Source organism: Parathielavia appendiculata, assembly GCF_033297405.1.
Source record: "Parathielavia appendiculata strain CBS 731.68 unplaced genomic scaffold N657scaffold_13, whole genome shotgun sequence".
NCBI classification, from domain to species: Eukaryota; Fungi; Ascomycota; class Sordariomycetes; order Sordariales; family Chaetomiaceae; genus Parathielavia; species Parathielavia appendiculata.
This window is the reverse complement of record NW_026944232.1, coordinates 18003-37652: the sequence shown is the minus strand read 5'-3', so window position 1 is coordinate 37652 and position 19650 is coordinate 18003. Positions and strand designations below refer to the sequence as shown.

Genomic DNA, 19650 nt, shown 5'->3' with positions numbered 1-19650 from the left:
TTGAAGTGGCTGCTTCGATTTACAGAGACATTGATAGACTGAATTCATGTTCCAAACAGCCAAAAATTCGGAATCATCGCAACAACTGTCAGCCGGCACCAACAGCTCGCATCTCGGCGCTTACTCTCGCTTTTTGGATGCCAGAAAGGGGGTTAAATTAGGGGCTTGGCGTGGAATCCGCTGCAATGTGACGGCCCGTGATCCTTCGCGTCGCGGAACCTGCCTGCTCTGCGCGGCACAGCGGAGAGATGACCCTTCGCACAGCACAAGATGATTGCCTCAGTTTGCCAATCACCAGAGTCCTCATCAAATATGCCACCTCACTCACCCTTAGTTGAGGTACACGAATAACCAACATACCTTGGGTAGACTACGGTAACTACGGTAGTTGCCATGGCAAATGTGATTGGGTGGAGTAGAGAGGACCTGGAGCGACTCCAACCCGTCGATGTCTCCCCCTGGAATGCGCTGCACCCGGTACAAAGCCAGCCCAATCAACAGTCCAACCCGCAGCAGACCCCTCAGCAATTGCACACGCTGGACGACACATCCGGGAATTGGCAAGAGCTTCCCATTCCTTACTCACCGCCTGAAAAGATCCCGTCACCCCCCAAGGCCCCTGTTGAGGGCGTGGAACAACAACATGGAGAGACCAGGGGATCAGGGAAGATACTGGGGTTGCGCAGGACGACGTTCTTCTTGACAGTCAGCAACATCTTGCTCGCCATTGCACTCATCGTGCTTGGGGTGGTACAGAGTCAAGTGTTGAGGAGCAGCAGTGGCACTGCCACATCACTTCCAGCGGGATTGGATGCACAGCAGTCTTCTTGTCCGAGGTGAGTGCACCTACCTTCAAATGCCTCCTTCTCGAAACACCATCCTAACAAGCCCAACCCCAGTATCGGTTCCAGTCCCTCCATAACTGGTAGCGTCGCGTCAACATCAACCTCGGCAACGGCAGCGGCAGCGCCCACGGGTAAGGTCTGTTTCGCCACCGACAAGTCCATCACCAGCGCCGTCGCCCTGGGCGACGTCATCAGCGAGTGCCCGCTGCCCGATGGCAAGGCGAACTACACGGTACCCGGCACGGGCCTCACGTTCGAGCGTGTGTGCGAGACGGACTACCCCAGCGACGACTTGGCATGGTTCCCCGTCATCTCCATGCTCGACTGCATCCACCTCTGCGCCCAGCTCAACCTGTATCCCGCCTCGGCCAGGGGACGCTGTGTGGGTGTGTCATGGGTGTATGCTGACGGGCCGCAGGGGACGGGCCTTAGTTTCTGTTATCCCAAGAGCGCCACGAACCGGTCACAGACACGGGCGGCGACGGAGAGCGCCAGACTCATTGTCGAGTAACATAGGTGTCCTTCATACATACGTGCACTTGTTGATAGCTGGTCTCTTATCTTGTTCTAGAGCTGTTTTCTACTGTATTGTACAAGGCTACTTGTTTTCTTGACGACGTTGTTGTCTGTTATCCTATTGATCCGTTGTTCAGTAATTCATGTTTGAGCGGCAGACTAATGAACATGTCCTAAAGCATGGGATATGAATTGAACGAATCATCCACCACTACATGTAGCAGACTTCCACTGAGCCCCTGATCCCCGGGTCACTATAAACAGACCAGACGGTTAAGACCTCTCCCCTCTGTGCACCCCGTTCTTCGTGCTGGTACTACACGGGAGGACTCATGACACCTCTCGCCCTCCTCCTGCCCTTGCCCTTCCCATCCCCCCTGGCGCTCATGACGGTAATGGTGTGCACGTAGCGCAGCTTGCCGCCCTCAACCCGAAACTCATGACTATCCGGAATGCCCGAGAAACTCAAGAACACCGAGACCGCCCCGACCGTCTCGTCAATGACATATCTTCTATCCACAAGACTCGCACCGCTCGGAATCCCGACGTCGCATCTGTCGTTGGGCCCGCCGTTGCCCGTGTACGCGCCGCCCTCCAGTCTGGCGCACGGCCTGCCCCACGGCACAACCACGCTCTTATCACTAAAAATGTCGCAGTAGGCGTCGGCGGCCGCCTGGATGACGGCGCGCGGATTACGCTGGGACTCGGGGATGGCGCCCCAGTCTTCTCGAGAGGCCCAGTGCAGCGTGCCCGTGGCGTTGAAGAGCCAGTCGCCCGTCGTGCTTATGAGCGTGTCCATCTTGGAAATGGCGCCGGCCTCGGGGTCGAACCACATTTGGGTGCCTAGCACGTATGGCTTTGCGCCCGTGGCCGAAATCAGTTCCGTGTAGGTCGCGCATTGCGTCGTGTCGAGGCTGTGGCGGCTGTGGTCGATCTTGATGGGAGAGGCTAGGATGCCCGACTGCAAGGCGGCCGCGGCAAAGTTCTCGTGGTAGATGAGCCCCGGGGAGACGGGCTTGAGCAGGCTTGGATCTCCGGCTGTCTGTGCCGCTACCAAGCTGTCGGCGCTCGTCTTGAGGAATTCACGCGTGCATTCGGCTGCCGAGGCCAACAAGGGGCCAAGGGCGACGAGGGCGACGAGCGATGGACTATGCATTGTGAACTCGGTGGGCTTCAGGTACGTGCCCATGTTGAGAGAGGAACCAAGTCACAAAACTGCCAGTTGTTTGTTGAGTGCGGGGGACCTTCATATCTTAAAGCTTGTGGCCCAATACATGGGACGATAGGGGTTTCGACATGGAGGAATATCTAGTCCCGACATCTCTGGAGGGGTTCGGAAGAGAAGGTTAATGTGCACAGCGGGTAATCTGTCTGGTTACAATTCTGTGATATTTGGCAGCATTATGAGGAGGAGATCGACGTCGGCAGTTTGTCTATGCCAGGTGATTGGCACGCCACCACTCCTGGGATGGTTTCAGAATACATTGTTTGAGCTTGCCGGACAGAGCGCTGCGGTTCAGGGCATGTACGTACCGTTGTCAGAAATGCAAATGGTATAGAAGGCGGCCATCGTGGCTAAAGTCACGCGGCGGTCGAAGTAAACGAGAAGTATTGGGCAACGAAGGTAAGCGGGAATGTCTCCAAGTGCATCTGTTGAACGGTATATGAAAATGTAGAAGAGAACGGGAGAAATCTTCAAGCAACGACGAGGACCTGCCCAGAATCCCAGTATATGACCCTAGCCTTGAACAAGAATGGTCCTATACTCCAAGTCCTGCAGCATCTCTTCCCAAATGTCCATTGGGATGTTGGTCTCTTCGCTGTCAGGTCGGCCATCTGCCAGGTTGTCGGCGCAAACTTGGACAAACAGGCCGCGAGGGCTTTCGCCTGACTTTGGCACTGCTTCGGTTAGCCAGACGCTGGTGATCTCCGCTGCAGGGAAGAGGTCACAAACAGTAACTGGAGGCCCTGTTCGAGCCCAACCACCGCCTATGGTGCCACTTCCGATCTCGAAATACGTCACTCGGCCAGCGAGGTCGACCATGGAAGCCCATCAAGGCGAGAATTATGGGCAGGTGACCGGAGAGACCCCTCGAATGCGGCGCCGAGGGATTCGTGTTTTTGTATACGCTGGGCACCAACGAAGGGATCCACGAGGCCTGCTGACCGGCGGCCCAGGGGTCTCCCGACGAGTTGGAGTACACGTACGAGATGCCCTCGCCGTCACCGTGTCCTGCCCCAAAATGCAGATACGACCAAGTCGAATAGCGCTCGTCGTAGATGCGGTCGCAACTGCAGTTGCGGCGCATGAAGGTGTAGCCCAGCGAGGCGTCCCCGTCCGCCACAATCATGGGCAACAAGGCCGAGCAGGCAAAGACGGTCTGGGCGCGGTACACAACGGGATACCCGTCGATGACGCCGGCCTGGTTGACGCGGACGATGCGCCCTTCATGGCCCATCGCCGACCGGTGCCTGCGGATTTGTGTTAGCTTCATCGTCTGGTTCAGCACTCGATCACAATTACAGGTCTCTCTGGGGTTTAATGGCTTATTACCAGAGATATCCATGAGCCGGAGACACGACTCCGTTCTGATACCTGAACACTGTCCCAGGGAACTCGCCTGTGTATGCCTCAGCTTGCTGCGGCGGCATAGTATTGAGCCACTGGTCCGTCAGGGGGCGGTCTTGTCCTGGCAGCGGTTCATAGTCGACTTGAAACTCGTTGACGACAAACAGAAAAGAAGTCGCGATCGTCTCCTGAACGGCTGGTCTCTGGGGCTTTGTCTTTGTACCCCTTGAATGGCCAGCTGTGGTTCCGTGGCGGCTTCCATGGCTGCTGGAACTATGTTTGTGAGTCTTACCGCTGGCCGGGGCCGATGCGTAACTGGTCTACAAGACGCGTGAGCAGACCATCCGTAACACGTTCAAGGTCAGGGATACGTAAGCCACTCACCAAGGAGGAAAACATGGTGATGCTCGATGGACGAATAGCGAGACGGGAGTGGTGGGACAACAGAGCCTCGGAAGATTCCCGGCCGGTTATATGGTGTGTGGCGCTAGTTCCTGATGCTGTACAGATCTGTCATAATTGACAGAGATGAGCGGCAGATTATATCATCTTGCTTCGAGGAGCGTGCATGATGCGGTTCCGGAAGAGAAACCATGCAGGACAGCAATGAGCTCGATATGAATGCCCAACCCCTCTTGCCCCTTCCGTTTCTTCCGCCCGTTGGGCATGAGATAGTGGTCCGGAGTGTTGAGGAGCACAATGGTATTGGCGGTGTGAGCATCCCTGGATGTCGTGTAGTGAAGATGGCCGGATCTGATTTGCGGGGAAACATAGAGACAAGCGGAACAGCAACTGAGCCGTGGTGTTTTCTAACCAAACTGAGAGCCCAACCGGTGACACTGCTACGGTTGCGGAAGAGGGTGCGGCACTGTCCAGTGACCTGATCCGACAGACCAAGATGGGGGTGGTGTTTCGGGTGTCACCACCCATCGTAGTAATAGGCCTAGCAGCATGATCGAAACCGTGCCTGACACCTTCGTCGTGTGCGGGTGCAAGGCTGGCTGGGCACCGACGGCAATGGTGAGGGCACGCAGGATGGATGTCTCGATGATGCTCACCGCCCGCACCTGCCAGGCGACTGGCCGACATCGCAACACCACATAAGGATCAAAGTTGACTGAGAGTCAGTCGAAGCTCGGGGAACGGCACGGCGGAATGCTCTGCACTCGGAAGATCTGTGGTGTCTTCCGTTGTCTCGCCACAAACCGTTGGGTACCCTGGATGGTGGAGGCGCTACAAAGCAGCCTGTCAAAGCCCAGAAACTCCAGGTGGACAGCAGACTGGATGAGGCAGGGCAAGTGGGATCCGTTCAGCTGAGTGTACATGGATTCTGTGGAACAACACCTAGGCTTCTTCACTGAGAGACGTGAAGCGATACCTACCTTGCCATTTTCATGAAGATGCGAGGATGGGAGCCCCTTGAGCTCTATAGTAGCACAGACAAGGCGGCACATGCGTATAGGTGGTAAAACTCGGGTCGCATCAGCATGCCAGGTTGCGAGCGTGGGGGTTGTGACAGCCACAAGCGGGCAGGGAAGCCTCGGGAACTTTATCGCAGCCGCTTCAAGCGAGGGATGAGCCCATTTCCCATGTTGAAGAGTGGCTGGCAACTGACGACACCATCACTCCCCCTAATCTCCCCCTGTAAGTTAGCCGTATCTCTCGTCGCTGCATATTCCTAATCCGGAATGCCGTTCCCAGGGACCGTCCCGCTGTATCTCCGAGTCACGCCGCACCAAGAACAGAGGTACTTCCACTTATCATGCGAAGAAATGCCGGCCCATGGCGCTGGGGGGAGTAGTGACGTGTCTCAGTCCGTCCCTCGCCTGATGACGAGCCAGTAAGACAGTCCTTGGGAATATCTTCGAGCCTGGTTGGTAGATCCAACGTGCCGTGTATCCGAGGTATTGGAATGTCAATTGAGGCGCATGATCGGAACCCCGAGAAGGAGAAGCCGCACCCTTCTCATAGGAAACAAAGTTTGGTCGTATGACCTGGTCATGGTGAGTTGGATGGACCACAGCACTGAGATCCTTCGATGCCCGACGGAAGCGGTCCTCAACCGCATACTGCTGTCTTCTAGCATGTGATGAGCTGTCAGCTGGAGCACAGCCACCCACTGTCGACAAATGATGCCAGTGGCTGATGTTGTGCAACCCTCCGACCTCTGTCTCAAGACCGCAGCGCTCACAGTGTTGGATACTGGCCGATATCGGTTGCCTTGAAGTCGATACTAGTTATGCTAGGTGGTGACTCGGCCCAGGATAGGAATGATAAAACAGCGAGTACTGGACCGAGGCCATCGATGTACTGGTTTGCTCCAGCAGTGAGGAGCCAGGTGTGGTGTGTCAAGCACCGTCCATGTCTTAAGAATATAACAGGTTGGATTACCAGAGACATCCATGAAAACGGATGGACTCATGCCGGCGTGTTTGTCGAAAGGGAGCATGCGTGCCTTGGAGGGATTGTGACATGTCTTCGGCGAGGTCTGATATGACTAAAATATGACAATCTGTTGCTTATTTAGAGAACATAACGCGAGAAGTTAACTCACACCCAACTGTCTTGGAGACTTAGCCATGTTAGCCGAACGGACGGCGTGGGGGCAACTGCAGCAATCGGACTCTGCGAGGAGCCGAACTTCACAGGCGGGTGGTTTCTTGCTGGATTTCCACCAGCGAAATGTGCAAGACCGAAGATGATACATGCAAAAAGGGGCTTGATTCCCATACCGGGGTTCGGGCCCGGGACGCCAGAATTATCCATCAAGAGATGAAAATATGAATGCTAAACCACTACACTATATGGGATGCTCATTGCTGTGTTGCGGTGCAGGCGCTGCTTATGTCGTGCCCTGGACCCGGTCGTTTCCTCCCAAATGTGTTCTCTGACCCGGCATTCCTGCCCAAAGCTCCTCCTTTCTTCACTCAACGCCTTGTTCATACCCAAGCCGACCTGGCATCAAACCGCGGGCCATGCCAACTCGGGACGGAAGCATGTGTGCAGGGTGCTGTCCACGCGCCTGTGCCTGAGATGTGGTCTACCTTACTACTCTATGTTCCGCCTGCCGCTCATATTCACCGTACGCCGCAACAGACCTCCCATTATCTCCAAGCACGGGGCCCCGTCTCATGGCCACCCTTCGCCTTCAATGTCTTCTTCGTCTCTCGAGGTTCGGACCAAACCGTCGCGTCCAGATGGGCCCGTGTGTTCAACATCGCTCTTAGATACCGCACCCGCCTAAAACCACGCCTCATACTGCGTCTGGTAGCCTGACCGCAATGTCGCCGGATTGTGTAATGTAGCGCACCCATGGCAGCGAAGGGTATTGGAGCTGCACACAGCATCATATTAGTCGACGAGAGGCAAGCACAGAAGAGGGTGATGCAGACATACCTTTGGCTCTGTAATCTTCAAGTATCGCACCTGGATCCCGCTGGTGGTAAAGTAGGGAATTTCAAACTTGACTTGTATCGGCCTCTTGGCCCCTTTCCCGGGGGCTCCGATGCCGCCCATGCTGCCGCCGAACCCGCCCGTCATGCCGCCGCCGTGCTCATCATCGCCCCGGACGCTCGGCAGGCCCAGCTCGGCGCGCATGAGGAACTCCTTGCCGCCGCCAAACTGCTTGATCTTCCAGACGATGGCGCTCTGCTCGGGCGCGTAGTGGACCGAGCCGACGTTGGTTCGGAAGCGCGGCGTGTCGGCGTCGTCGGGGACGGGCACGATGATCTCGACATTGTTGGCGGTGCTGCGGCGCTTGAACTGGGCCCTCGCCTTGAGCATGTACTCGATGCGCGAGCCGCTGTGGGACTCGACGACGCACTCGACCCAGATGAGCGGCTTGACCTGGGTGTTGAGGCGGTACGACATGAGCTCGAACTCGCCGTCTGGCGGGATGAAGCTGATGGTGCGGTCGTTCTCGAAGCGCGACAGGCGCACGCACTGGTGAAACTTGACGTCCTCCATCTCGATGGCCTTGCCGCGCGTCGTGCGGCCCGTCGTCTCGAACATGACCTTGTCGTTGAGCCCCAGGCGCAGCTCGGGCATGCCCGACAGGTAGCACTTCATCTTAATGGCGCCCAGGATCTCGGACCGCAGCACGTTCCCGTTGGCCGACACCAGCAAATTGAGCGACTCGATGACGTCGAGGAACACCTCGTTCTTGCGGTAGCGGATGCCCTCGGAGCGCCACGACACGGCGTTGGTCACGGCAATGGGCGGACGGGCCTGGATCTCGAGCTTGTGCGACTCCTGCGTGATGTACTCCTGCAAGATCTTGGACTCCGTCGTCTGCGGGTAGCCAAAGTCCATCATCTCATCGAGCAGCTCGTAGATGATGACAAAGTTGTCGCGTATGGATTCCTCCTCGAGCGCCTTGAAGTATTCGGTAAACACCTCGACAATCTTGTGCAGGAAGAGCAGGATCTCTGCGGCGTTGGTGTTTCGTTTTGTGAGGGCGAGCAGGTACAGGTTGTTGTGTCGGATGTAGAGGTACTGCGGAGCACGGCATCAGCTATCCTGTACTTTATCCCCAGAGGAGGCTTGCGGAGACGCAATCCAAGGTGGCAAACAGCTCATCTCACATTAATGCCTTCGTGGGAGAAGCAAGGCGGCACCGCTGACGACTCTTCCTCGGCTTCACTGAGGAGTATGGGAAATTTCTCGACGGCGGACATGGGGATGTCCCCCCTGTAGTTGCGGGCGAGGAGCGTCTTGCCCTTGAGGTCGAGGAAGAAGACGGCCGACGCCATGGCGAAGGGAAGGTGAGCGTGCTTGCGCCCGAAGCCGCAAGAGCGCTTTCGACGAAACGAGGAGCGATGCCGCGAAGCTGCGAGGTTGGATTCCGGAGTCTGGTGTCGTCACGTGTGGAACGATTGCTTTACTTTTATTGTGAGAAAGCTCTACGACCCTGAGGTTTGCGGGGTGTTTCCTGTCGTCGTCTTCTTCGGTCTCGTCGTCGAGGGATTTGCAAAGCCATTTGCTGTTTCGCGAATGGCGCCGTTGATGTGGCCCAAGCGACCAGCTGGAGGTGTAACGGAGGAACCCCACATGCCTACGAGCGGGCTAGTTCCATTCAGCTAAACTCTGGCGAGCCTGGCTTGGGTTCTGGCCCCGCTGAATCGGCCAAGGGGAAACTGGTTCCGGTGTGGGGCAGTGCGTCGGCTGGCCGCCAGAATGGCCTTCAAAAGAAAATTTTTGGCAGTGATTCTTCTTCGCATTCCTCTTCCTCTCCCCATCGCGTCTAATAGACAGTGCAGTCCATCGTACGCACAACAGGTGCCGGCATTCTGTCGAGTATCCGATCCGTGTCGCTGTTGATGTTGTCTGCGATTCCGAGACGCGGAGAGGAATCCTATTGCGGCGCCATAAGAGCTGCCTGAGTATGTGTGTTGCTTTCGAGGCGCATTTGCTTATTGCTTGGGCAGCGTCAGAGGCGCCGGACATTTCGCTTCGTAACATCTTGAGTTGACGACTGTCGACTGTCTCAACAGCATCATGTGTCTCACAAATTTGCATCCTGGCCTGGTACTCGCCTCAATCGATTGAGTGCGGGCGCCAGATCTCGCGGCATCGTCTGAGGCAGCGACTCAACGAATGAATTCCAGTTGATTCCCCTTGTCTACGGTTCTGTGTGCATATCCCGATATCAAGACCAATTGGTCATCAGATTCTCATGTCGCTCTGGAAGACGGTTCGATGGATGGATCATCTCAACCGTGCCTAGCGCGTGGAAGGGGTTCTTCCACTGCTTCAATTTCTCAACAAGCCTTTTGTTGCATGTGAAGGTGGGGAGCCGAGCGGCAAAGGCATCCGGATAATCTCACTAGCTCCAGGGTCAATGCAGCCCAAACCGCTGTGGCATGTGCCAGACACTCAATTCAACGAACTCCGAGGTCCAACAAGTCCGTTCTAAGCGTTGCAGGCTGCATTCCGTTTATGGCCTAACGGTTGTGAGGCACCCCGTAAGACGACACAACACCCAACTGCCCATGCATTTTGGGTTGATTGTCTCAGATCCCATCCACGTTCTCCTGAGGCGCGATACCCTGCGTCAGGTCAGTGATGGTGTGGTGGTGTAGCAATCAATGACGAAAAGCGGGCGACGCTGTGCCTGGTCCAACCATCATCTTGCAAAGCGGCTTGCTCTGCCGGACCCCCACACACACCAGTCAGCAAACCTCTGCTCCGATCTCAAGTTGGAAAGGTCTCAATGGTAGCCCATCTCGCCCATCTCTGCAAAGGGCATGAAGCCGCTTGGGCCCCGTCTGATGAGGAAAGCAGCCTGTGGCGGAAGGAGCGTCGGGGGAGCCGGTGGATCGTTTCGGTGCGCCTGACCTCACATGCGACAATCCGAACCATTGACAGTGACAAGCTGGAAGGCATGTGGGAACGAACCTCAACGCAAAGAGCGGGGCTGCTATAGAGATCTCTGCCGACATCCCATTCAGCTGTTCCCAATTCCTCGCACATCAGTTGACTTGTCCAGACCATCCGTCCATATTGTTGATCGCTCTGAGCCCTCGCTACTATCAGACGAAACATACATCTCTTTTACCTTGTACATCAGCCGCTTCTGTTGTTCAATCGCTATTCACACCGTACCCTTTCTCGCCGTGCCCAGACCCTGGTTACACTGTCCGTATAGCCGACTCTATTGCAGAGTGAAGCCCTCACTCCCCTCTCTGGGCCAGGCGGCTCCTCCGACACTCTGGATTTCTACCAGACTCTCCGGTCAGCACGCTGGATTCCCTCGACATCGCCGAATTGTTCTTCGAGCGGCAACGACTTTACTCAGCAATGCAAAGCGGCCCTTGGTCTGCCTCCACCTTACCCTGCTGTTGACGCCATTGTATGACGAGTGGGTTCTTGCCCGAGAACACAGACTTCGAACAAGAAGCGCGCAAACGGTCTCGGACACGAGTGGCCCAAAGCATTTGACAACTCGACCGAGTATTCAAACGACCACACATCAGGTTCAGTCTCTGCGACGCGCCAATGTCGGGGCGTTTCTGATTGTCGGCGCCGCTGGTTCTTGCCGTGCGATAGTTGAGCACAGCGATGGAACAGAGTCACATGCTTCTGGGGCACTCTTCGCCACAGCCACGGCTCGGTGACGACCCACGACAGCACGTCGCCGCAATACATCAGCCAGTGACCGCGGATGCCGATGCACCAACGGCTCGGATGCAGACCTCACCGAACCATGGCGGCCACGAGCAGGAGTCGTCAGACCACTGCTCGGCTCCCTTAGATACCCTTTCCTCCCTGCAGCTCCCTCCCCTCGCGCTCTCTTTCCCCGACGAGCCGACGACCACCGAACTGGCGCCCATAAAGTTACACCATGAAAGGCCCGCCGAGCCTTCAGCTCAGACTCTACCCCCGCTCTCTTCAGTCACTGGCACCTCGGCGCATGCGTCGCTGCCGAAACCACCTGATCCTTCGCACCCAAGGGCCTATGCGAAACCGGCCAACCATTGGCCCAGCCTCAATCCCTTTACGACCTACTACACGCCTAGCTACCTCGACCCGGTCGAGTCGTCGCCGAGTATAGGCTCGGAGACGAGCGTTGGCCAGAGGGGTTCCAGTGTTAGCCTGGATGACCCCGATGTGCGCATCGCCGCCGAGGCTTTGGGACAGATGAAGACAGGTGCGTCAGCATAGAAGTCTGGGTTGGCTGAGGTGCGGCAAATTGGACAAGCTAACCCTTCCTCTAAACTGCAGACTGTGGTTCCTCCCCGCGAAACAACAGCGTCTCGTCAAACCACGGCAAGCCACTCAGGGACTACAAGACGACCAGTCCCTCGGGACACAACAACAGATACGAACCAGAACCTCTTCTGTCCCTCATCACGACGTCACATACACTACTTGCTACCACCATCGAGGGCGCCGCCTCTGCGTACAACAGCAGCAAAAATTACTCCCCCCATCTCAAGACGGGCGCCGAATACGTCGAAAGTTACCTGAAACCCGTCGGGAAAGCCGTGGGTACCGTGGGTCGGAAAACCGGTGTGGAGGGAGGAGTGCGGTGGATTTTTGGGATGCGCAGCCGGAAGCAGCATTCGTCGACCGACATTGAGACGGGGGAGCGCGGGAACAGCAAACGGCGTAAGTCGGACCGGAACGACAAGCGGCAGGATGGTTCGGGCGCGTCGCAACGGGCGCCAAGTGCCGACGGCGACGACCGGCGCATGTCCATCAGCACCGTCGACACGCTTCCCGCGTATGATGACCAGCGGTCGCCGGCCTATACCGAGACAGCCGACGACGCGGCGCAACCGACCTCTGGTCCTGATGCTTCGGGACAACAGTGGGGCCAGCGATTCGTCGTGACCACCTCTGGGCTAGGCGTGGCCATGAAGCAGGAGAGTCTGAAGAGCTTGAAGTATTGTCTCAAAGTGGTTAGAGACACCAACACCTACCTTGGGGATGTCCTCGTCAAGCTCAAGAGCGCCATTGATGCCTACGACCGCGCATCCCAGGGACGGCGTGACGAAGATCACAGCATGGCGGACGCCAACCATGGGACACCGCATGCGCCTGAAGACCGCAGCAGGTTGCTCTCGCGCATGACCGAGCTCCGCGACGATCTCTTCCGTGTCATCCACCGCACCGTTCAGACGGTTTCCAAATACGCCGGAAGCGCTCTCCCAGAGAACGCCAGGAATCTCGTCCACGGCCAGCTCATGAGCCTCCCTGGGCTGTACCATTTCCATTACGTGCGGCAGTCGGAGGGTCGACCTAGCAATGCCAGCCCAGACGCGGGACCCCGGGACAGTGCCCACCTGGCCCTCCTTTTTGCCAGGGAGGCCCTGCAGATGATGACGCAAGTTGGTGATGTGCTCAACCGCACGCTGGTGAGCGCCGAAGAGTGGTGCGAGACGCTCTACAAGAACAAGCACGATAATTCACGCTCGCCGCTCGGCGCTGTCGAATCGTCACCCGCTGCGCCGGTTGGTGCTGTCGATCAGGATACTCCCATGTTCGGGTAAGGGGTGTGGAAGTATGGAGGCACGGCGGCCCGGCGTTTCCGCGAGACTCGTGGGCCCAGGCGACTGGGCCGGGATGGCTCAGGCTTAGGATTAGAGGAAGAGAAAATGGACGGAAACACGATGTTTCGGAGTTGGGCCGGCTTCCCAGGAGAGGCATTCTCGCCGCTGGGCCTATCCCGCAGCCCCTAACGCTCTCTTTCCCTCTTGTCTTTCAACCTTTTGTATAGGGTTTATGGCTACTCGACACCTTTCATGTCAGCATTCACGTCCCTTTGGTTCTTCTTCACTGCGTCTTGTTTATCTGCAAGCGGGGGGTATACCTAGACTAGGATTCTGGTTTGCCGTGCCGTTGTTTGGCTGGCGAAGTTCTTGATTATACTACTATACAGTAACGCAGTAGTTTTACATACCCTGGAGTTGACACAATCCCACTCGATATTGCTCGCAGCCTCAGCCATCCAGTTCCGCAGCAGACAACTTCACAAGCCACTCCAGCAGTTTCTGTGTGCTCTCTGACAGTATTGTCGACGGCGGACCGTTCTTGGGGAAGGCCTCTTCGATCGACCTCCCTCCAAGCTCGTCCAAGCCTAAGATGCTCTCCTGACCAGAGATTCGGAGGACATTTTCATTTGCACCGATCAAGGCAGAGTGCCATCCAGCTGCCCGCGCCCCGATCACATCCTTCTCGTACTCGTCGCCTACATGGATTCTCAGCCATCGCGCTGTACTACTAATGGTGTTGCTCGTGTGTGCTGCAACCAGCTGAACTGCCAGGCCCTCGGCGGCATCGAATATCCTCTTGTCTGGCTTCGCGTACCCGACGTCATAGGACATGCAGTGCAGGTCAATGTCGAACTCGTGCTGATTGGCCACTTTGGCAGGGTTGAAGGGGCGGCCGAAGCGCAGGGGACTGACGCGGAGACCGAGGGAGGAGAGGATGTTGGGCACGCGGTCGTCTGAGTTGGTGATTACGCCTACTACCACTCGGTGGGAGCCGTGCTGTTGTTGGTGGTGGTGCTGGTGGTGATGGTGATGATGCTTGAGGGATCGTAGGAGGGTGTCGACACCGGGATGGAGGGTGTAGCCCTCGTTGGAGGAAAAGCGGTGCAGCAACCTGGGCGCGAGATCCTTGGGTACCTCCCTGATTGACCCGACGAGTGGTTGGAAAGTCTTTTGAATGACCTGAAAAGGCGGGCATGTCAGTGTGGTCTCTCGAGTCAAGATCAAGAGTGTGGTGGGTGTGATGTTGCTGACATTAGTCCACCAGTGCTCGGCACCCATGTTGCTGGCTCTGCCGTAGTTGGGATGTGCTCTTAACTCTCCCGAAAAGGCAGCTTTGAAGGACGCCTGGACTTGTTCGGTGCTGAGGCCGTCGAGGCCGCATTGCCGCGCTACTATTGCGTACTGCTCTGCGATCGGCCGCCTGGGGACGAACAGGGTTCCAAAGGCGTCGAAGCAAAGGAGAAGGTTTCTGCCCCCCATCGCGATATTCGGGACAGTTCCACCGTCAAGATGTTGACAATAAAACGGCGAGCACGGCCCCGAGAGTCGGAGGCTTTGATCGTTGAGATTGATGTAGCCTTTCAGGTAGATCTGAGATGGAAAGGGGAGGAACTCAGGATTCGCCCTGGTGTCCACACGGCATCCTAGTTTACCCGTCTAGATCATGCTAGACGCTCTTGTCTTTGTGTAATGTTCAATGCATGCGTGTATCGGGTGGCCTGGACCTGGCCTCCTCCTCGCATGAAATCTCCAAGGAGGGGGGGAAGCCCTAACCCTAAACTCGCGTCCACTACTCCGTACTTCCGCCAAGTTTGGCATTGGAAAATCTCGGCTCTTCCAGAATTCAGAGTTCAGGTTTCACAAATTTGATTTCATCCAGCTGCTTAAGTTCTACTTTATAATCTCAGCGCTGCTATCGTGGTGACTGTGTCACTGTGTTTTAGACTCTGGGAGAGATGTAGACTTAGTGAGTGCGAACTGGCAAACTCACCTCGTCCACTTGTGGCGTGGGAGCCTCGTCGCTTGTTGAGGCGTCGTTCATTGATTCCAATAGTTAAGTACTAGCTGCAAGCCACAAAGTTCAGCTCCCCAAATGAAGCGGGCAACAAGAGCGCTTCCTCCCGGGTTTGACAGTTCTTCCTTGACTCAGCAGTCCTATCGACTTTGGTCATCGGCCGGCGTGTTGTCGGTGGCAACATTCGCCTTTTTCATTGTCCGAACTGATCAGTAGGGATAATAACCGACCGAGAACAACCAGAACAGCTCAATACATTGCAACGTTGGCCTTGACAAGGAGGCAATTGACAGAAGCAATCTATGGGGAAAGGCCTCCCTCGGGACGCTTCCCTCGCGCGAGTGCCAATGCATGTGGCACGTCGGCGCGAGCTTGTCATTGGGACTCGGGGGAGGAAGATGAAAATCTGGTTCAACTACTCCATTATCCTGCTTTCAGCGGTCCAGCTTGTCCTTGCTGCGGTTGTGACGGCTGAGAAGCGTCGGGTATACTGGGAGATTATCGGCCCCGTGGTGAGCCAACCTCGGACCCCGTCTTCTATTACCTCTAATCAGGGTTCAATAAACGTACTGTACTAACCCATTCCGATCATTGCTTATGTGCACCAGGTTGGAATGTAATAATCTGGAGCCCAACCGAGCTCGTCATAAAGCACCTAGCTAGAAATAAGCCAGTCGAGCGGTATTATCGCGGCATCCACCCGGCCGTTCACCTCGTTGTCCATCTGGGGCTTGTAACCGGCCACACAGTCTTTGCGAGTGTCTCCATCCAAATTCCAAGTTGCAGTGGGTACAACGGGTGCACATCTCCCCATTTTGGAAATTCGGTTGCCTCGCTTTCTTGTGTTATAAGGTAAGAACTGCTTCTATGGTTACTTCTGTGTCCCCCTTCTCTGATTATAATGCACAATTTATTGTTATTCTTTGCAAGACGACGATCCTTCTAACATTGTAAATCACAACAGTTTCTTCCACAGTATCCTCTTCGTCAGGCCCTGCATCGAGGTCCACCGTATCCGCACCTCATCTGCACCTATTATTACCCCTGAATCTGTCCCAACTTCTGACGACAGGGCATATGATGGAAACCGGGCCGAGCTCGCAGGAGTTCCGAAGCAGGCAAACAACGCTTCCATCCCCACTCCAAGTGCTCACGGGACACCCGAGGAGAACCTGGCCGAGCTCGCGGGAGTTGTTCCGAGGCAGGCAGACGTTCCCGTTGTCATCCCTCTGACGCTTGCCAGTCAGACGGGGGGCACGACGGATGTGTATATGATTGCTGGTCCTGACGGAAGACCGCAGCTGCTTGTATCAGCGGGGATTAAGTTGATGGCGGTTCCGGCCGACGGACAGCGGCCGGTCGCGGCCGCAGAGGCGGCTTCGACGCCGATTTATGAGGTCTAAGGGATAGCGGACGGGATCCTGAGTCTTCTACCAGGGACCTTATGGTCGTACGTGACAATTAACGACGGAGCTCAGCGGCGCTCAGTGCTCATCTCGCCGGGCTCAGGATTAGGTTGGAAAAGGTACCTAATGGATTGGAAATCAAGCGACTTGGCTGATGTGCCCGTATATCAACTAAAGATGCTCTTTGTATTTCGTGTGTATTTTTTGTCTATGCATATGCGCTGGCGTACAAAGTCGGTTCGATTTGACATTCTTGTACGGCGAACTGCGAACGCCGATATGCGAGCCCTTAACCTTGAACTCCCGAGACCTCAGACCTCGCAGACATCGTTCACTCTCAAGTCTCAGAGAATCGAACTCCTGGCTCATCATCATCCTCTCTATTACCCATTTGTTTTCCAGCCTTCCCGTCCCCGACTGGACGCTCTTAACACCAAAGATTGCCTCCTGCTCCTAACAATACTTCTGCCACAGATGATCTCTTGTGCTCCTTAAGCAGCTCCTCAGTTCGCGCACGCATCGACCTCATTGACCGGCAAGTACGCTAACCCCCTTGAACTACCTTAGTTTGACGGACCGATCCCCTCCTGTGTATGCTCGGTGTAGTTCGCTGTTCTACGAGGTTTCACTAACTAGATGCTGTTCGGGGAAATAGAACGTCGTGTCTGCGGGGAGTAGCGGGCTGATGGAACGTCTCCGATGTGGGAACGAGGCCCTGTCTTCGAGTCCTTGAGCGCGGGTTTCGAGTCTAACAGAAACTGCCACAACACGAACGGTTATTACAGCTCATCAGAAACTCTCTTGAAGAAAGCCTCGTCCTGCAGTACATGCCCAAAGCGGCTGCGAGAGCATCTCCCGGGGGCTGCCTTTGCTGAGCGGCTGCAGTGGGCCTGTGATGTTGCCGAAGGTCTGCATATCGTCCATTCCCACGGCATCATCCACAGCGATCTCAAGACCGACAACCTCTTAGGCTTATCGACTTGTCGGGCTCTTCTTTAATAGTATTGTAGGATCTGCAATTGAGAGCAATGAGGTTCTCTCCTCCCGCGGCCATTAACGGAGCCGCCAATCGTCAGAACCGATATTTTCGCCATCGGCTCTACCATTTACGAAATCGTGACGAGCAGACAGCCATACGAGGACCTCTTGGACGATGAGGTTGAGGCTCGTTACTCCCAGCAAATCTTTCCTAGCGTGCAGGGATTGCCGTGCGGGCAGATGATCATGGATTGCTGGCGCTGCGAGATACAAACGGCCGAAGAGTTCATGATGCGGCTCAAGGCAGAGCTCGAAAGTGCCCAAAGCAACTGAGCATTGGCATACTACTCCGAATTCTAGCTGTCTTGGATTTGGCCAACCAAAGAAAGAAAGAAAACACGAAACCTAGATCGCGGACGTTGAAATCCTGAACCATCCTCAATATTGATGTCCACTATACTTCTCCTCCTCCTGCGACGGTTTCATATCGCCCTCGGAAGACACCACAGCCCACTCTCGGGATCTTGCTGCCACATTATTCCGTTGTCTACGGTACGAGCCTGGCCTCCCGTTTGTCCAAACACCTTCACTGACTGACGGGCTGAGGAGTTGCGGGCTCGGCGGGTACGGTGGGCTCAGCGACCTTGCCATCCGTCACCTCAACAACTTTAAGTTGAGCCTCACCGGCCTTTTCTCCGCCAGAGTTGCCGTCGCACTCATGTTCATTTGAACCAGCAGCCCCATTCTTCAACTCATGGCCCTCCGCCCCCTGACGGCGCGGCTCGCCTCCCTCGGTTTCCCCCTCTCCAGAACCATCCGCATTCTGAGCAACCGAATCGACACCAGCACCGACTGTCGGGCCAGCAGTTTCTTGGGCAGCATCACCACCACAGCCAGCTGGCTCGCGCTGACTGTTTGATACCGATTCGGACACAGCCTTATCATCACCGGCAGGCGCAGGAGCAGGGGAAGATGCAGGAACGGTGGAACTCTCATCACTACTATCAGGGCGTATCCCCTGCTGCTGCGGCCCAGGCCCTGACTGGCTGCCAGCGTCTTGAGCAGCCGGGCCCGGACCCAGAGGCTGGGCCATAGGAGGCTGGAAACCTGGAGCGGGCCCCTGGGCATACCCCGACGGGCCTTGCCACTGAGATTGGGCAGGCGGGGCGGTGCCGTAGGTCTGGTGTAGGTACACGCCGTTGGGGGGATGATATCGCCCGGGCTGAGGAGCTGGGGAGAAGGGCTGGCCCACTCCGACAAATTGGGGAGGGGGAGAGACGGAGAAGCTGCTCCCAGGCGGTTGGACCCATGGTTGGGGTTGCTGGACCGAGGGATTCCACTGCGGTGCCGGCTGCTGCTGCTGTCCATTGGCCTGGGAATGAGGCGGCATGGCCTGGTAAGCCAGAGCAGGACCTGTCGGAGCCCATGCTCGCTGTTGGCCCGGTACGTTCCATTGAGGCGGGTGAGGCTGTTGCCAGGCAGCCGGCGGCTGATTAGGGGCCGGGCCCTGGGTGGCGCCAGGGTATGCTGCTGGGATTGGCACGGGAGCCGCCCAAGGGTGTGCTTGCTGGCCGGGCACCTGAGGTGGGGATGACTGGTGTTGGTACTGCTGCGTCCCGTACGGCGGTGTCTGATGTCCCGCTCCTTGTTGAGCCGGAGGAGCTCCTGCCCCTTGCGGCGCATAGACATTCGGTCCTGGGCCCGGGGGCGGGGATCCAGGGGTTGGAGAGTACCAGGCCCCGCCTTGTACAGCTACCCACTGTTCTTGAGGGGGCGAGTGTTGCTGAGGCGGGTGTTGCTGAGGCGGGTGTTGCTGAGGCGGGTGTTGCTGAGGCGGGTGTTGCTGAGGGGGTTGTTGCTGAGGGGGTTGTTGCTGAAGGGGTGGTTGCTGGGGGCCTTGATGCTGAGGGGATTGTTGCTGAGGGGTATGTTGCTGAGGGGGTTGTAGTGGGTAAGGGGGGAGCTGTTGCTGAGGAGGCTGCACGTGTTGCTGTTGAGGGGGTTGATGCTGAGGGATATGTTGTTGATGAGGGGGTTGTTGTTGATGAAGAGGGTGTTGTTGCTGAGATGGTTGCGCTGGTGCTAGGTGACTTCCACTGGCACCAGCTGGCACCGGTGCTGCAGATGTTGCAGTACCGGCAGGGCTCCACCCGCATTGTTGGCTGGCAGTGCTGATGCTTGTTTGGATCTGATGGGGAGGCTGCTGCTGGAGAGGAACCTGCTGCTGATGAGGAGGTTGCTGCTGATGAGGAGGTTGCTGCTGATGAGGAGGTTGCTGCTGATGAGGAGGTTGCTGCTGATGAGGAGGTTGCTGCTGATGAGGAGG

General features: G+C 56.5%; 9 protein-coding genes and 1 non-coding gene across 10 annotated transcripts in view; 4 read left to right on the top strand and 6 right to left on the bottom strand.

Annotated features, from left to right (window-relative positions):
• Positions 1-112: 112 nt before the first annotated feature.
• On the top strand, positions 113-1568 carry N657DRAFT_623915 (uncharacterized protein). Its single transcript, XM_062790702.1, has 2 exons — positions 113-836; positions 900-1568. The coding sequence occupies exons 1-2, from the start codon at positions 394-396 to the stop codon at positions 1354-1356; spliced, it is 900 nt and encodes a 299-aa protein (XP_062644722.1). The 5' UTR covers positions 113-393; the 3' UTR covers positions 1357-1568.
• A 109-nt stretch (positions 1569-1677) lies between these two features.
• N657DRAFT_578400 (uncharacterized protein) lies at positions 1678-2517 on the bottom strand (the record flags this gene model as incomplete). Its single annotated transcript, XM_062789311.1, has 1 exon — positions 1678-2517. The coding sequence occupies one exon, from the start codon at positions 2515-2517 to the stop codon at positions 1678-1680; it is 840 nt and encodes a 279-aa protein (XP_062644721.1).
• Positions 2518-3099: 582 nt separating this feature from the next.
• Positions 3100-4329, bottom strand: N657DRAFT_657997 (uncharacterized protein; the record flags this gene model as incomplete). The annotated part of the gene is made up of 4 exons (XM_062794850.1): positions 3100-3260; positions 3316-3491; positions 3916-4250; positions 4315-4329. The coding sequence occupies 4 exons, from the start codon at positions 4327-4329 to the stop codon at positions 3100-3102; spliced, it is 687 nt and encodes a 228-aa protein (XP_062644720.1).
• A 2324-nt stretch (positions 4330-6653) lies between these two features.
• On the bottom strand, positions 6654-6740 carry N657DRAFT_t121. The gene has a single exon. It is a non-coding gene; the product is annotated as a tRNA-Glu (tRNA).
• A 443-nt stretch (positions 6741-7183) lies between these two features.
• On the bottom strand, positions 7184-8681 carry N657DRAFT_578500 (putative clathrin assembly protein AP47; the record flags this gene model as incomplete). The annotated part of the gene is made up of 3 exons (XM_062789321.1): positions 7184-7264; positions 7327-8424; positions 8514-8681. 3 exons carry the CDS (start codon positions 8679-8681, stop codon positions 7184-7186), a joined length of 1347 nt encoding a protein of 448 aa, XP_062644719.1.
• Positions 8682-11115: 2434 nt separating this feature from the next.
• On the top strand, positions 11116-12923 carry N657DRAFT_578756 (Opi1-domain-containing protein; the record flags this gene model as incomplete). Its single annotated transcript, XM_062789341.1, has 2 exons — positions 11116-11578; positions 11653-12923. The coding sequence occupies 2 exons, from the start codon at positions 11116-11118 to the stop codon at positions 12921-12923; spliced, it is 1734 nt and encodes a 577-aa protein (XP_062644718.1).
• Positions 12924-13255: 332 nt separating this feature from the next.
• Positions 13256-14637, bottom strand: N657DRAFT_648303 (uncharacterized protein). The gene is made up of 2 exons (XM_062793490.1): positions 14178-14637; positions 13256-14105 (listed from the first exon to the last, which is right to left on the bottom strand). The coding sequence occupies exons 1-2, from the start codon at positions 14403-14405 to the stop codon at positions 13374-13376; spliced, it is 960 nt and encodes a 319-aa protein (XP_062644717.1). The 5' UTR covers positions 14406-14637; the 3' UTR covers positions 13256-13373.
• Positions 14638-15287: 650 nt separating this feature from the next.
• N657DRAFT_700227 (uncharacterized protein) lies at positions 15288-16573 on the top strand (the record flags this gene model as incomplete). The annotated part of the gene is made up of 4 exons (XM_062797345.1): positions 15288-15452; positions 15615-15673; positions 15727-15792; positions 15917-16573. The coding sequence occupies 4 exons, from the start codon at positions 15288-15290 to the stop codon at positions 16341-16343; spliced, it is 717 nt and encodes a 238-aa protein (XP_062644716.1). The 3' UTR covers positions 16344-16573.
• Positions 16574-17387: 814 nt separating this feature from the next.
• N657DRAFT_578542 (uncharacterized protein) lies at positions 17388-17657 on the top strand (the record flags this gene model as incomplete). Its single annotated transcript, XM_062789324.1, has 1 exon — positions 17388-17657. A coding segment is annotated over one exon (270 nt), but the record flags the coding sequence as incomplete, so codon positions are not given.
• A 1552-nt stretch (positions 17658-19209) lies between these two features.
• The window catches only part of N657DRAFT_131148 (uncharacterized protein), a 3930-nt gene continuing 3489 nt past the window's right edge, over positions 19210-19650 (bottom strand). Inside the window, exon 2 of the mRNA XM_062785868.1 lies at positions 19210-19650. Within this exon, the coding sequence (XP_062644714.1) occupies positions 19407-19650 (244 nt within the window). The 3' untranslated portion in view covers positions 19210-19406.